Source organism: Rhinolophus sinicus, linkage group LG06 (genome assembly GCF_036562045.2).
Source record: "Rhinolophus sinicus isolate RSC01 linkage group LG06, ASM3656204v1, whole genome shotgun sequence".
In the NCBI taxonomy this organism is placed as follows: domain Eukaryota; kingdom Metazoa; phylum Chordata; class Mammalia; order Chiroptera; family Rhinolophidae; genus Rhinolophus; species Rhinolophus sinicus.
The window spans coordinates 144,255,975-144,273,435 of record NC_133756.1 but is presented as its reverse complement, the minus strand read 5'-3'; the positions used below and the strand labels follow the sequence as shown (position 1 = coordinate 144,273,435).

The 17,461-nt window shown below is 46.9% G+C and overlaps 1 protein-coding gene across 1 annotated transcript in view; it reads left to right on the top strand.

The window, feature by feature from the left end:
* ABTB2 (ankyrin repeat and BTB domain containing 2) overlaps positions 1-17,461 on the top strand; it is a 171,139-nt gene that overhangs the window by 114,430 nt on the left and 39,248 nt on the right. Inside the window, exon 2 of the mRNA XM_019738580.2 lies at positions 11,633-11,779. Coding sequence (XP_019594139.2) covers positions 11,633-11,779 — 147 coding nt within the window. The remainder of the gene's footprint in view (positions 1-11,632; positions 11,780-17,461) is intronic.

Sequence of the window (17,461 nt, the reverse complement as noted above, 5' to 3'; positions counted from 1 at the left end):
CTGTTTTCATACATCTTAGCAGGGGGACCATGGTGTCTTCCTGAGAGTGACACAGTGAGATGGGGACGTCCCCATCCTGGAAATGAGGGCATGAGCGTTCTGCAGGGACCAGGGACCTCCTTTCTGTCAATGAGCTCCCTTCCCCCCTTCAGCTCCCTCCAGCGTTGTGTGATGCCGCTCTGGGCCGTGACATGACCCGAGACAGCTGGCTTCTCATAAAGTCTATAAGCTCCCCCTGCGGTTCTCTGAGTAAGTGGGGGTTTTCTAAAACCCCTGTTACTTTTCCTCCCTTGCTGATGACAGCACATAGCAAAAGCCCTCTCTTCAGACTCCTCCCAAGCCTCTGGTACCTGCTGCAGACTCCTCCCCTAGAACTTCCCATGGTGCGTTTGAATTATGTATCTACGTGTTTTTCCGCTCCTCTAGAGCAGGCTCGTGGGTCCTACCTCTGTACTCCTAGTGCCAAGCTCAGTGTAATGAACGGGCATGTGATGAACATTTGGTAAAGTGAGTGAGTGATGGAATAGCACAGTGCGAAAATTCTCCTAGCCTATTCAGACTTGTTCCGAGTTCCAAGCCATCAGTCAGCCTTGGCACAGAGGGTCCCAGGACCTTAGGGGATATGTTCTCTGTAGGGTTTGTTAACAGCCTGCAAGTAACCCTCTCTGTATGGGGGAAGTGGGTATGTGTGTGTGTGTTCCATGTGAGTTATGAAGGGAGTGACATTACCTCTGGGCTCTGGGGTCCCCAACACGCTTAGCATTGGGGTATCTTTGTTCTGGCCCAGATTTCAAAGCATGTGTTGTACAAATTCTCCTATTCTTTGTGAGTTCGCTTTTTAACCTGATAGATTGAAATCTGCTAACTGCTTAACGTTGATCCAGGAGCCTCACCAATTTTAAAGTCGTCAAACATAGTTGTTTGGGCTTTAAAATGATCTCTTAATGAATTTTAGTTCCAAAAAATATAATCTGCGACCTCTTTCATTGATGTTTAAGGAATGGGTAGCGTTTTTGAAATGAGAGCCCACCCAATGGCCTGGATGGGTTTGGAATCATGAGAACCATGACAGAGGGGTGTCAGCAGCCAGCAGTGGCTCTCTAACTTAGATGCTACCCTCCCATTCTTTTCTTGCACTGCTGCCTGATTTATCTGTCAAAATATGCACATGACCCTGTCACTCCATTGCTTAAACCCCTTCAGTGGGTCCTCATGGCCCTCAGGGCAGCACCAACCCCTTAGAGTCTTGTGACTGGTTCCCTCCACCTTCGTCCCTTCCTGGGAGGCCTGTCATGCCCCGCCCATCACTCAGAGCATCCCCTCTCAGGACCCCCAAGGGGCTCTGGATTAGTACAACTGTTCACACGCACTGACCTGGGACCAAATCCCAGCCGCCACCTATATTTGTATGGCCCACAAGCTAAGAATAAATTTGAGATTTTTAAATGGTTGAAAAAAATATTAAAAGATGATTTCGTGACACATGAAGATGATATGAAATTCAAATCCGTGTGCATAGTTTTATACGGGCAACACAGCCACGACCATTTGTTTACGTATTGTCTACACATACTGCGCTGAATAGTGGTGACAGAGGCCACATGGCCCCCAAACCAAAATATTTACTCTCTGACCCTTTACAGAAAAAGTTTGCTGACCCCTGCATTAATGGTGGCTGAGGAGAGGGTGGTGATGTCCATTTGCCAGCCCCCAAGCTGCCCCCAAACAAGCACACAGTCTAAGTACAAATAACGTAATTGCTCTACAAACACAGCATCACGACAAGCTCCATAAGACTCTCCCTTCCCAACCTGTCACTACCCTGGGACCTTCCTACACAGGCTGCGGATCCCTTCCTCCAGGAAGCCTTCTTTGATTACTATGCCTGGGTAGTCTGGTTTAGAGACCCTTCCTCTGAGCTTGTGCTGACTGTCGTAGCACTTGTCACGCAATGTTGAGTTGACTGATACGCTGTCTGCCCTCCTTCATTAGACTGCAAGCAGCAAGAAAGTAGGGGCCCTGGTTTGTTCATTTTTATGTCCCTAGAGCATAGACTTCTGGCACATTATTAGATCATCAATAAACAGTGTTGAATAAATGAGTGAGTGCATGAATGCAGAATAAATAACCCATCTGTGGTGAGGAAAGCATGATTCTTTCATAGCATAGACCACAGTGGCCTTTAGGAAAATAAATGAATAGATTGGCTTTAGATCCAGCCCTTCTTTCTAATGGTGATTAAGTACTTTTATATGATATTTGATGGCCTCATCCTAAAGCCATTGGCCCAGAGAATCATTGAGGCCATTTATAAAAATATTCCCATTTACTACATACTTACTATGTGTCAGGTGGTTTGCTAAGTGCTTACTTTCTTCTTTTAATCCTCAGTCCTGTAAATTAGGAGGTATTTTTAGACCTATTACACAGATGAGCATATTGAGGATCAGAAAGGTTAACTAGTCCAAGGTCACATAGTTAGTAAGAGGCAAAGCTGGGTTTTGAACCCTCATCGTTCTGACTCATACTATTAAATCAGCTGAAGAGTGTAATAGTCAAAGCCCTTTAGAATGGGAACCAAAGCTGACTGAATCAGGTCATATTTGTTAGAAGGACTCTAGCACTGTAAATTTCTGACTAATGCACTCATGTTCTATTAATAAATACCTTGGCCATCTGCCCTGAACTTTGTGATATTTGCATCTTTTTTCTTTTTCTTTTTTTTTTTTTTTTTTTAACCCCTAAGGAGTTTCTTGTGCTTATTATGGATGCTTGGGGTCATTTATCCCTCTCCCCTACTCTGGGCCAACAGTTTGCCCACCCCTCAGTTTTTCCTGCTGGCAGCACTGCTCCCTAGCAGGGGATGCAGCTCAGGAAACACTCCCAGTACGAACTTTGCTTCTTCTCCCAGCCCTGGGCTCACCAGTATCCCCACTCCAGTGTTGGCAGCTGTGAGGCTCTTTTTCCACGTATGGTGATTCCGGCCCTGTGGTGTGAGAATTTTTCCCAGCTCTACCTGTTCTCAGATCCTAGTATGTTGCAGCCTGCACTGGCCACGGCAGGGGCTGGAGGTCCAGGCCACCATGTGACAGTGTCGTGATCATACACACTCAGCACAGTGGGTACATGGCTGAGCCAAGTGTTGGCAAGATGCCCCAGGGAGTCCCACTGTTGATGTAGCCCCTAAGCCACCCTGAGTCACCCCCACCTGGCCAGGTAAAGGGGTTTGCTCCCAGAGGGGCCAATGCTTGGAAGGAGGCATGAGGACAAAATCACAAATCTGGGTTAGCAATATAGAACGGTTTCTGCGTGCGTTTCTTCCAAAAGAATCACCCTTTCCCCTTACCGTATTTTTTTAGTAGTATTTCTATAAATACTTTTTTCCTTATTTACTTTTTATTTGCATCCATGAGCTCACAATGGTAGTAATAATGGTTTTGTTTTTATCGAGATACATTTTTCATTATTTTTTTCAGATTTTTTTGAGATATGATGGACATAGAGCACTGCAGAAGTTTAAGGTGTGCAGCATATTAACTTCACTGACACATTTTATTATTTAACCAGTAGAAAAATGTATGACGAATAGTGGAGGAAAAAAATCATCTGAAAATGTTCCCTTGCAGAAATAGATCTTTTATGTTAGATGACCTCCATCCTGGGCTCTTTTTAAGTAACTAGATTATAGTATTTTTTTTCACCATTCACTTATTTTCTTATTTAAAAGTTTAATTTCGGGTAACTAATTTTCTGCCATAGTTGAAATTGTGGACATTCCTCTGCTCAGAAGAAACATTCTCTCACCCCTTTCTTCCTCTAAGTACATCTCTCCCCTTCCCCCATTTCCTTTATAATAATCACTTTTTACTATACCAATAAATCATTGTAAAAGGTTAGAAAGCATAGTAGTTCAAAACATTTTTATAACCCTAATGTAGAGAAAACCACTCTTACCCTGGTGGCTGTGTGCATTGGGTTGGGGAAAAGTCCAGTATTTTCCAGTGACGACTTTACCCATCTCTCCATCCTCAATTTCTTCTTTTGTGTGTGTGTGTGTGTGTGTGTGTTTAGAATGTGTTGCCTTTGTACCAAAGTGGCTCAAGCTTGCCCTTGTCTCCTAGGAATTAGTGTGCTCACCCACTGTGGGTCAAGGACAGCATCTGACAAAGGACTGTGGTCATGTGGTGGGTTTCTCTTTCTTTAAGAGGTGGCAGTTCCAAGATTCATGCTTCCTGGGTCACTCAAGTTCTCGATGTGTTACATCAGTACTTTGGAGAGAGGCCACAGCTTCTCTCAAAAAGTATTCTAAATACCACGGAGATCTGCTCCACAGGAAACAGCTCAGTCGTTTACAGGTGTGTTTGCCGCCCTGCACTGCTCGATGCTTTGACTGTTTGCTGGTTTTTCCAGGGTTCACCTATACAAGTAGGTTTAGTTTCCTGAAACAATCTGCTTGGTTGCTCTGGCTTTATTTTACTCTCTTGCAGAGAGTGGAAGTGGCAGTGAACAGACTGGATTTTATTAGGCTTTTGCTTCAAAAAAAGGAAGCAGCAATTCAAGATCTCTACTAGTCGTTTGTTCTTCTGCAGGCACCCACTGCTCATCCTCTGGGTCTATGACAGAAGTGCTATGTACCTTGATTAAACAAATCACCAAATCATTCCTAGGGGAGATTCTGGGGTTGCCCCACTGCTTTGTTAGGCTGTTTTAGTTTTATGGTGGCCCTTACCCCCCCCCCCCAAATCCTCACCCTGCTTGGAGCCCCTTGAGAATTGGGTGAGCCAGCCCTGAGGTCAGAGGTGCTTCTGTCAGCTGGAGGGGAAAGACGAAGCCCCCAAGACCAGCTCCCCAAGCAGGCCCACCACCAGCAGACACGAGACTGTCAAGGACTCAAAGGGAGATGCCTTCCAGCCCAGTATTCACAGTGAGGTTTGCTTTTTACCATCTTTTTACAGAGCATTGGGGATGCTGGCAATGAATGAGCATGTTGCCTCTGATCTCGCCCTGGGTTCCCTGGTCCTGGGCTCCCTGGGCAGCCATAAATGTATTATTATTTTACCGTTTAATAGTGAGCTCTTGGCCCCTGGGCCTGACTTAACTGGAAGACCACCTTTAGCTCATGGTGTTCTGATAACTTAGCCAGGGTGAGGTGTTAACCAGCGCCTGATTATGTTTGCTTTTAATTTCCTGACCTTCAAGAAGAAGGGAAAGTGCCGTGCTATTCAGGCTGGTGTGTGGTGAAAGGAGTTCTGTCCCTGGGCTTGAGTGGGGAGAGCCCCAGGTGAGAGGCAGTGTGGCGTGGAGTTTACCAGTGTGACACCAGTGTCACTCAGGCTAGTCTGAATCCCACCTCTGCCCTCTTCTAGCTTTGTAACCTTAGCCAAGTGACCCAGCTCAACTAAACCTCAGGGCCCCTCGTTGGTAAGTGCGGCCAGTAATAGTACTAGCTACCGGTTACTCGTATGAGCTAATAGTACTAAGACCACGGCTTGGAGCTTCGTGTGGGCTCAAAGGCAGGTGCCGCCCCTTCCTGGCATAGAGTACTGCGGCAGCCCGGCCCCATTCATTATTACCCCATGGTTAAAACCTGCTTCCCAAACTTCTTATAGACCCCCCCACTCTACTCTCTCCATGTCTCCCAACATTTTCTCCTCACTTTGAACTCTTGGGCCTCATAGGATAGTGGTCTTATCTTCAGGTGGGTTCTGTTCAAGAACTAGATGAGCTTTCAGTTATTTGGGATGAGTCGTTTTTACATGGATGATTGACACCTCATCAGTCAGGCATATATCATTTTCCTTCCAGGTTTTTCTTATTTCCTTCATCTTCCCCTTGACACAACCGCCACCCACCCCATCCCCAACCTCTTTGGGATAGGAGTTTCAGGAGAAATATCATTCAATGAAGTTGGGTGGGTTTTTTTAGAATCGACTGTCCGTTGAAAAATAATGTCGACTAGGTGTTTCGTCACCAAAAAGGATGCATTCAGGGGAAAAGAAAGGATTGCAACCCAGCGTACGCAGACATGGCAAGCCACATGCATACTCTGGCCTGCGTGCCAAGCTGGAGGGGTATTGTGGGAGGGAAAAGGAAGTCAGTGGAGGGGGAAGTTGGAACCATAGAGCTTTATTATAAATATAGACTTCTTCTGGAGGGTTCTCGCAATTATGTCCTTAGAGCGCAAGAACTTGCATAAGCCCTAGCTCCTCCCAGAGACCCTGCGAGTGATTATGTTTGCTTAAATTTCCAGTTCATTTTTATCACGACTGTCCTTATACTCCATTTGCGTCTCTCTGAAAAAAATATTCATGCTTTAACTTTTCAGCACTTGGTTTCCGTATGACTAATACACAACAGCTAGGCATTAAACGTACTATATATAAAATTCCAGATCAGAGAATGGAAGCACTTTTTAAGAAAATAAGAAGGGTTGAATTGTATGAGCTATTTGGAAACCGTTCCGTGGGGCAATATAATTTTTATTTTCAGAAGCTTATGGATTGAACCCCACCCAACCTTCTAGCTCCTAAGAAAACTGGCAGATGACACCCTGCCAAGTTTCCTCACAAGGGCAGTACAAGAGGAATCCTTTGCATCCAGGTGTTCATTTTAAAGAAACAGGAGAGAGGTGGCAGCCTTTGTCATCTTCACAAATGAGCTTCCCTGAGCCAGGTGACTACTGAGTCTGGTGGGAAGTGCCGGTGGCAGGGGCGGGAAAAGGTGCTATCCACACAGGCTGCACAGGTATCTGGGCCCACTGCAGTCACAGGGCCCCCCCTCCAAACATTTACAACTCTGGGGAGTACGCTAGTAATGGTTTGTTGAGTTGAGTGGACAGTTATGTTACAGTCTTGATGGTCAGGAAAGCTGAAATATATATATCCAGTTTTCACAAAAAAAGAATATTTTCTTTACACTTAAAATTGGGGGAAGGTAATAGCTATTGGGGAAATTAAACTGTAGGAAATGGTAACAACAGGTTCTATTTGTTCCCACTATTGACAAAGCAGGAGTTAAATGGAATTAAAGGAGGGAAAACGGTTTTGAGGGGTACACTTTAGTGCTGGAGCACACGAAGGGGCCAGTCAGAGAGTAGGATCCCCACACCAGAGACGACTTGAGAAGCCATAGCATCAGCCCCCATGTTTTATACAGGAGAAAAGGAAACCCTGCCCATTGATACGGCCTTTGGGCTAAGCCCTGCTTCTGAAGAAACCTTTGCACTGAAAGTCGGGTGTGTCAAGCCAGTGTGAGTCCATCTGCTCCTGGCTTGGTGCTGGCTTAGAGGAGCCTGCACCTCTACAAGCTGAATCCCGGGTGGAATTCCTGGTTGGCAACCATTGCAAGAAGGCAGGGTTCCCAGTCTTCTGCCAGTGGGTTTCCCATCTAACTCAATGGCGCCCTCTCTGGGCACTGGTGGAGAATCACCTGGGAAGGAAATTGCTTTTCCAAATCCAGAGCTGGAGCAGAGAGCCACGTGACCAACGCTGAATGGGAAACCAGCTTGGAGAAACAGGATCAGGTGTGCGTAGGCTTCTTAACGCCGCTGATTTCCTGGGAGGTGCTGGGAATTTCCCCGTTTACTGGCAGAATTTTTAGGTTGGTGCAAAAGTAATTGCGTTTTTTTGGTGTGGTTTTTTTTTTTCTTCAATTTTTAACCTTTTAAACCGCAGTTTCTTTTGCACCCGCCTAGTATTTTCATTCCTAAATTTCAGAGAAAGATAGAAGAATGCCATCTATTCCAATCTGTGGAAAGGAGTTTAAAATTCTTCGTGAAGGCAGTCCTTGGAGAGTACCAAGTCCCAGAGAAAGGTGACCAGAGTAAGGGATGGCAGGGGTGGGGGAAGACTGGAGGCAGGAGACAAGTGAAGAGGCTGCTGCAGTAGCCAGTGATGGTGGCCTGAACTGGGGCACAGAAGTGACAAATTTTTACAACCATAAGTAGGTAAAAGCAGCAAGGCTTTAGTAGTTGACTGGATATGCAGGAGGAGGGAGGGAGCTGATAAGAATGACTCACGTATCTGTTGGGCAACTGGGTGGATGTGGTGCTGAATTCAGAGAAAGGACGGTGGAGGAGGTGGCTGCGCTTTGGGCAATGAGATAATGAGTTCCCAGATTCCAGGATTGGGCAACCAGGCTGAAAAGAATTGAGTGACGGAAGATTACAGTTCTGTGTATACACTGAGCAATGTAGAGGCTTCGCATACAAAGCACATTGGAGTGGAACATTGTTTCCACAGCAATGCTGATATTCCAGAAGAGGAAGTCAAAGGCTAGCTCACCGCTTTGCACTCAGGAGTTCATTTCACAGCAGTGCTCTGAACGATGCATGTGGGTTTTCTCAAGGGAAACTTTCGGCGTGCTTTCTTTTCCATCACGACTAAAGTAAACAATTTTTCCTAAGGATTTTACTAAATGGAAAAAAAAGATGCCTTTTTGCCTTCTTTCTTTCCTTCTTTCTCTCTCTCTCTCTCTCTCTTTCTCTCTCTCTCTCTCTTTCTTTCTTTCTTTCATTCTTTCTTCAGAAATCTCTTTTTCCAGAGTGACCTTGCCCTGGGCCCATATCGTAAAATTGAGAAGTCGTGGGGGGCAAAGAAGGCATCGAGGTGTTGGGAGAATTTAAAGCAATTATTTTCCCTCTCCAGTGATGGAATGGGCTTCTGTGGGAGAGAGAAGAATTTTGGTTGACACAAAAAATGCTTTTTTAAGGGGCGGATTTGGAAGACAAGCTGTGGAATTGCATTCTAGAAGGATCCGGGGGAATAAAAGATACGGCCTTCCATCTGTAGAGTTTCATAGGAGGTCTCGAGGGGTCCTTGGCAGGAGGTGCCTGGGGACCCATTAAAAGGAAGTCATATTTCTGGGTCTTACTTTGAATGTCCTCCTATCAAACCACAGGCCCAAACAGAACCCTTCTTCTAGTGCTATTTAACTGAAGGACGAGGTGGCCAAAGGTAGAACGTCATTCCATTTCAGCAGCTGGAGAATCAAGAGATTCTAGAGGTAGAGCCAAGAGATTCTAGACCCCGTTCAGTGTCTGACCCTCAATAACCTTGGGCAAGTTACTGACCTTTTGGGAGGCCTTGGAGTTCTCATCTGTAAGATGGGTGTGAAGAGGTACCTGTGAAGTCCCGGGGGATTATATACGGTCATGAATGGAAGTTGTTATCCCAGTGCCTGGCACACAGTCAGCCCTCAGCAACAGCATTATTGATGATGTGGCCATTTTTCATGATGACGACCCTCCGTCCCTCACTGGAGTAATAAATTACTCTCTATAAAAAGTCTCTTAAACGCAAAAGGTACTGTGCGCAAGCGGTGATGCTATCAACTACTATTATTCCTAATAGGTTCATAATTACTTTTGCCACAGTATTTAGTGAAAGTCCCTTTGGGTGGGTGATGACTGGGAAAATGGGAATGATTATTGATGGAGCTGCCAGCTCCTGTTACTAGAGCCATTGACATAATATTTCTCTCTGGGAATCCTTTTGACAAATCAGCTGAATTTCCTATTCCCTTGCCCTAAGCACTGTAAATTTGATCCACATGTCCCCAGTGTAGTTTCTGTAGATGAATAACGGAGAAAAGAGGAAGAGCCAGGCTTGCCCTGGGACCCGTAGCTGTGTAGAAACTCTTCCAAATATTTGGGCTGTCTGTGGGTTTTAGTTTGGTGTGTGTGTGTGTGTGTGTGGTGGGGCGGGGGGTGGTTCTCTCTTGTTTTACTTGTTTTGATGTTCAGAGCCAACTTTTCTTAATGGGTCCTCAGCTATCAGGGAGAGTTTCTGCTTTGGGGAGTAGGGTTGCAGGGACCCAGTCATGCCCTCCTCCTTCCCACAGTGGAAACAGCTTTCAGGAAGTACTTTGATGTGGTGCTTTGCCAAGTCAGCACTGGATGTGGTGGGAGGGGCCACTGCCCTCAAGAAGGGGCAAAGGGAGATCGGGGTGCGTGGGGCAGGCTAGGAGGGTAGGGCTGACCCTCGGCTGAGCCTCCAGAGTGGTCAGGATCTGGGCAGGTGGGGGACTGCCATGTGTGTTTGCCCCAAGAAAGAAACACACAGGGCTCAGCGCGGAGGCTTCTGTGGGTGAAACAGGCAGTATTGTCACATGCACAAGCCACCAATTCAGGTCAGCCATAGGTGAGCTTGGTGGTGTGTTCATTGGATCTGAGCTTTCAGAGGGTTAAGTGTGTGTGGTCTAGAGTCAGTCAGACCCAGGTTCGAATCCTAGCTCTGCCACTTAACTAACAAGTTATTCAAACTCTCTGAACATTAGTTTCCTGGTATCTAAAATGGAGAGAGTTGTGCCTACCTTGTTGAAAGAAAACTGAGGTAGTATAAACAAAGCCGAATTCCCAGCACATAGTAAAAATAATAGCCACAGCTCCTGGCAGCACTTTTTCTGAGCCACCCAGTGAACCAGGCGTTGACATCCAACAGCTCAGTTTATCCGCCTGGTTACATGACGGGCTAGGTACTTTCCTTATCCCGTTAACACACGGATCAGCGGCACCGGCACAGAGAAGGGAAGGAACAGCCCAGGAACACACCACTGGTTAAGTGACAGCCAGAATCGTGAGCTCAAATGTTCCAGCTCCAAGGTTCCGTCATAATCTCTCTGCTGTACCACCCCTGTGGCTGTGGTCAGTCTTGTTACATTTCTTCACTTAGGACAAGGAATTCTAACCCGGATCTGGCCACATCCCAGGGGCTCTCCAGTTATCTCAAGGAATTTTAAGAGATTTTCCAAAAACTGATTGATTACATTCCTGTGGGTATTTTCCTTTAAAAAAAAAAAAAAGTTCCGGGTGGGTGGACAAAGAGTCATTGATCAAAGAAACAGCAGTTTCCAAAAGTTGGGAATCTCTGTGACCACATGCTCTTATGAACCAACATGTAATTTTAAGCCAGTCTGATTTTGCTTTTCTGGTGCTTTCTAAGAAGCCACACAGTGAGGTAGAGAAATTTACAGGCTGTCTCCCTCCGGGATTGATGCTGACAGCTCTGTCCCTCTGTTGCTGAAGTGCTAATGAAAAACACTAATTGGACTTGGCCAGTGGCTGGGACGTGTCCCCTTCCTGGAGGGGAGGCGGCCGCATCTCTTTCTCTGTGCTTTCTCCCAGTCCCTTGTGTGGCTTGATGAGGGAAAGGGGGCAGCATAATAAGTGGGAGAACTGGAGGCAGGGCTGCCCTTTCAGTGGTCAGGTAGATGTTTACACTGATACAGCTGTCCCCAGAGCTCCGTGAAGACAGAGCCGGGTCTCTTTGTCACCCTAGCACCCTGAATGTAGCACAGCTTGGCCTGCATGAGGCACTCTGTAAATATTCAGTGAAGGAAGAAGGGAAAGAGTGAATGAATTGTTGCATGGCCCACGAGCCTCGCTCAGTAGGCCAGGTCTGTGTGCAGCTCCAAGGAAGGAGGGTCTCCACTTGACTTAATACCTCATCTACAAGTAGGCCACTCCTCATTCTGGCTCCCACGGCACCGTCCACAATAGGGAGTCGCCCATCCGCCAGTGGAATCTTGACATTTGCCCACTGACCCTGTTCTACTAGGAGGAAGGGGCAGGGCTGTGGCCTGCTGAGCTTTGGGTCCTTCCTGAGGTGACCTGTCTTCCTTGTTTCCCCCACAGGTGTCCTCTCCCTCCCGGCATACTTCAGTCCCTACAACGGAGGGTCCCTGGGCCATGACGAGCGAGCTGACGCCTATGCTCAGTTGGAGCTGCGGACCCTGGAGCAATCCCTCCTGGCCACCTGCGTGGGGAGCATCTCGGAGCTGAGTAAGTATGGCATCCACGTCTAGCTGTCTGGAAAGGAGAAGGTGGGGAAGGTGTCGTCTTCTGGAGTCTAGCCACCTCCTCCTTCATGTTTCTTGCCTTCCCTGAATAGCTCGAAGTTTCTAGGCCAGAGGTTGCAAACTGGTGTCTCACAAGCATGTATGGTCTGGCCAGTCTGTGGACTTAATCACACACAAATCTAGATTTCTGGTTTCTCTTTAAAAAGTCAGATGGTCTGGAGACACTGCACACAGTTCCTGCATGGCAGCAATCAAGGGGACCTAAGTAGCAGCTAAGCCGACAGCATGTGGTCGCCCATATTGTCACGTGCCTCATTATCTTATAGCTGGCCTGTTTCATTCATTTATTTTACCTGTCTGGCCCAAAAAGCTGTGACTTTACAGCCAGCATTCTTTCTTGAAAGAAAGCACCTCTGAAACCTCCATATACGACATGGAATGTAAAAACAGAGCTGTGCTGCTGAAGGAGGACATAGCAGGTGGCCTGGCCCTGCAGTAGCCCTGGGCATCTCCCAGGACCTCCCGGCTCCTGGAACACAGCTGGAAACCCCTTGGTCTAGGTCATTACCATTTGAAAGCTGCTTCAAAAGAGGCTGTTAGGAGGCAGGAAGTCCCATGCATCTCCTGATGACTCCCTATTGTTAACCCCCAACTAGTAGAGAAATCAAACTGTACACTCTTCCTCCTTAGTTCTCCCTCACTGTGTCACGAGACCACCCAGTGGAGGGTGGTGACACATGCCAAGCAAGGGTTGTAGCACACAGTCTGGAAACAGATGAAATTTCCCTCTGCTCCAGCCTTTTCCATTTGTGATTTCTTTGAACAGCGAATGACAAACCTTTCTGTCTTCAGGACAAAGCTTCCTCCCATGCCCGCTCCATTCTTCCTCTGCTTCCCAGGATAGAAAACAAAGGTGCCTGGTTCAAGGTCACAGAGCAGATCAGTAACAGGGCTGGGAGAGAAAGCAGGACATCCGGCTCTCTGTCCTGAGGGCATTACAGCATGGCCACCTGGGTCCCATGCCCCTTGAAGGATACTGCAGGAAGTGAGCTCGGTGTGTGGCTTGATCTCCACCTGTGACAAATGTCTTTGGACAGTGGCTGTCCTTGGGGCCAGGCACAGCCCGAGTTTGGTGAACTCTGCTGTCCTAAGAACAGTGAGGGCTGCACTCAGACCTCAGACCCCTAGAGAGCACCTTGGTTTTATGTTGCATTTTCAACATTAAGTGCGTAGGGCCCCTTATTCACAGGATCTCAGTTATTCCTCAGAATAACTCTGCAAGGTTTGTCCTGATGAGGAAACTGAGGCTTAGAGAAGAAAAGTGATTTTCCTCAAGTCACGCAGCTAGGAAGAATCCGTGGGGTCTTGCCTCCCAATGTGCCGGGGTTTAACCGCGCTCCTTACCACTTGGGGCTGCGGGTTTCCTAGGTGTGGCTAGCCTAGCCGCCCAGCCACCTGCATGCAGGGTAGCTGAGGTCAAGGCTGGGCTCTGCTCCTTTGCTTTTTCTCAGGTGGCTTCTGTGTCCATTACAATCCACAGCCAGGCAAAGGGGAGCATTCAGACGCTTCCCTCAGGGGAAGGGCTTGTCATCAATCTGTCCTTTCCATTCAGCCCAGAGACCAAGTCCTATTGGTTCTACTTTCTAAAACTATCCCAAATTTTAGTTTGCCCCTTTAACCACCTCCACTGCTACCAACTTAGCCCAAACCAGGGCCATTTAAACACAAATTGGATTTTATCGTTCATCTATGCAATATCCCTCCCACTGCTCCCCCATGGCTTCCCAGCCCACTCAGTGAAATCCAATAGCCTCCCCGTAGCCCAGCATCAAATATATGATCTGGCGTTATTGCCTACTACTCTTCTGTTATTCACTGTGCTCCAGCTACCCTTGCCTCCTGGCCAAGTACCTCCTACCCCAGGGCCTTTGCACTAGCTCTTCCCTGTGCCTGCAACCTTTTCCCCCAAATACTCAAACAGGTTGGTCTTTCACTTTCTTCAAGTCTCTGCGCAAACAACAGCTTATTAGACAGGTCTTTCCTGAGCACGCTGCATACCGTGTTTCCCTGAAAGTAAGACCTAGCCGGACCATCAGCTCTAATGCGTTTTTTGGAGCAAAAATTAATATAAGACCTGGTGTTATGTTATGTTATGTAATATAATATAATATAATATATAATATAGTATAGTATAATAGATCCAGTTTTATATTATAGCAAAATAAGACTGGGTCTTATATTAATTTTTGCTCCAAAAGACACATTAGAGCTGATGGTCCAGCTAGGTCTTATTTTCGGGAAACAGGGTAGGTGAGCACCCCACTCTCCTTCCTCTGTCTCTTCTCTTATGGCTTTGGTTTTTTCCAAAGCGCTGATCACCACTTGACATTTATCGTATATTCACATGTAAATAGTCTGTCATCTCTTTCAATTGAGGAGAATGTCAGCTTCACGAGAATAGAGTTTCTCTGTTGTCCCCTGCTGTACTGTGTCCCTAGTGATTAGAACAGTACCTGATGTCACGCACGCACACGTGTGTGTGTGTGTGTGTGTGTGTGTGTGTGTGAGTATGAGTGAGAAGGAATGAGTCCTCTATTGTGCTCCTCAATGTTTGCCTCCTAAATCCCACCTAGGATTAGTCCACATCCTGGCCCAGTCACTCCTTGGGGCAACAGGAAGAAGCAGCCCCGTAGCATCTTTTCACAAATAGCCACACAGGCTGTGTCATGCGCCAAGTTACCCGAGCTCCCTTGCTCTGAAACCAGGGTTTTCGCTTGCCCACTGTGATGGAGGGAGGAGACTAGGTGGAGGCAGATATGGTAATTGTTTGCTCCGAGACTAAAGAACTTAATGAGGCTAGTGATACTTGGCACTGAGCAACGTGTACCTAAGACTTTACCCCAGGTTTACCATGTATTAACTCCCTGCACCTTGCCAAGACCAGCCTGCCAGGTAGGTCAAGAAGTTTCTTTCTGGTATCAGGTCAGCTGCATAGGGAGCTTGGACACTTGTGTTTTTCTCTGTCCCTCTCTACCCATGAAACTATACACGGGAGGGAATAAGAAATAAACAAAATAAAGCAGTTCTTTGTAAAGACAGCCAGACGGTGTAGGCCTCATGTTGAAGACAGTGCGAAATTCCAGACTCTCACTGCTGTGTTTTTTTTTTTTTTTTTACTTGATGGCTCATAATGAGGGTTGGACAGACCAGAGTGAAACCTGTAGCACCTCTGATCAAGGCTTTCATGATTAACAAGCAGCAAGGGCTTGTTTTTCATGCCTCGTGGGTGTTTCTGGGCTCCAGACAGAGGTTTCATCAAGCTTAGGAGCAATTGATTCTCAAGTACAAGAACATTCCAGAAGTAGCTTTGCTTGTCTACCTATGCTAAACCAGGAATACAGTTCAGCCTGGGCTCCAGCTTCTCAAACTAGGTGTGGCAATAGCCAGGGATTTTATCCACCCTGCTCCCACACTGTGGCAGACTGAAACTTTACTAAAACACAATAAAAACGAATGCCTAGAAAAGTGAAATAAAAGACGTCAATACAAGCCGTTTAAAATGATTGGATTAGATAAACATAAAATCACTCTGTCAAATTGCTGTGGGAGTTTTCTAATTGCTAAAGTTAACTTGTTGTGAAGCAGTAACAAGCAGCTTACAGACCTGCCCCAGTTTGCAGACCACACTTAACGCAGCAATGGTGCAAGAGCTCAGAGCATGTGGTTGGGACACGGGACCCCAGTTCCAGTCCCAGCTGGTTGACTGACTCATTGTGCAACTGGGACACATCATTTAAGTTCTGTGAGACTGTTTCCTTGTCTGTAAAATGGAAATACCTCCCTTAAGGGGTAGGTATAAAGATTGAATGAGATTTGTGTCTATCTTTTCATGTCTAGCCTGAAGCCTAGAGCATTGAAAGTGGCCAGGAGGAAAATTACTCTGAGAATAGCTAAAGCAATCAACTTTCTGTTTGGCCATAAATGAGGGTTGCAGACCACGGCAAGTTGTTAGCTCTTGTTAGATCCCTCATCAGGGTTGTCTGCAGGCTTCTGCCTTTTTGGTCTTTGAGAGAGATTGATACAGCGCACAACTGGGCTTGAAGCAAAGAGCCTGGAGACCCCATCTCCAGCTGCCATTCTGCTGCCTGCATGGTTTTCCTGAATCTTCCGAAGGCATCTCTGTTCCCAGTTCCCCTTCAAGGAGCCCTTTTCTATCTTGATGTTTCTTGCCTGCATTCTGGCTGGAAATGTGCTACCAAAGGGTTCTACACCAATAATAAAACGATCATAAACATAATCAATGATAATGACTTGTACTTTGTCTGGTTTTGAAATGATATTTCAGCAAGGTTTCCCTCTGATGCTGTTGCAGGTTCTTTGACTTCTTGCGGTCCTGCCAAAAGTTATGACATTTAGACCTGGAGAAATGGGAGCCAGGTTTCAACTTATTAGAGCCAACTTAGCTGTACAATTAGCTGTGCGGAGGCAGGCTGGCCTAGGGGGTGTTGAAGCCAGTTTCTACCACCCAGGAACCCAAGGGCAGGGCTGGGAGCTGGCATTTCAGGGCCTGGACTCCTCTCCTGGGAAATGTGGGGCAGTGCGTGACTGCAGGCAGAGGCCCAGAAGGAAGAGTGTCATGGGAGGTGGCCTGGAGGAGAGAGGAATGAGAATACTAGGACAGTAATCAGAGCTAACATTTACCCACTACTTACCCTGTGCCAAGCAGGCTGTTGCGTGCTTTCACATTTATTATTTATTTGAATCCTCACAATTTTTAGGTTAGATACGATTGTTTCCATTTTACAGATGAGGACGCTGAGGCTGTGATAAGTAACATATGTAAGGCGCATGGGTTAGAAGTAGCAGAGCCCTGATTTGAGGCCAAGCAAGTCTGATCCTGGAATCTATGCTCTTGTCCATTTACCTAGTGATTCTCAGACCTGACTGGACATTAGATTCATCACAGGAACTTTTGCAAAGTACAGATGGCCCGGGTCCTGCCCAGACCAATTAAATCAGTCTTGGAGCTAGGAGCCAGTTGTCAGTAACTCACTGCCCTCAACTCTCCTGGCGCTGGGGTTTGCCAGGAGGCAGCCAGGCAGCTGAGCTACAAATGCATGGATGAGCAGAGTCAGGTGTGTAGAGAGGAGTGAGGCGCTGGGGATGGGCGGCATGGAGGGCTCTTTCCCAGTGGAGAGCTCCAATTCCAGGGGTGTCATCCTCCTTGCTTGGAAGCCAAACTCCATCGCTCTGGCTGTCATGGGAGAACTGGGCAGCTAATGTGCTCAACATACACCAGGCGTTGTATTTTAAAATGAAATGAAGGCTATTTCTTCACTCTCTAAGTGTTTGCTGAGCACCTATTATGCAGTAGATCCCGTGCAGGGTGCCAGGGACCCAATGGCATGGAGCACCAGACTCACAGAAACTGCAGAGTAAAGGTTAATTGAAAAATGAATGAATTGGTTTTGCCGTACATTGAATGACACTTTACTTGCCCAATTAAAACCTGCATATTTCTTCTCCCTGCTTGGGGTCAGCCATGTCCAGATGGGGGGAAGCTGACCCACAGGGGAGGACCCCCTGGGGAGAACGGAAAGGCACCACTTTTCCCAGAACTGAGGGGCCTGCAGGGGCCTGGGGCTGTTTTACCCATCCTTTCTCA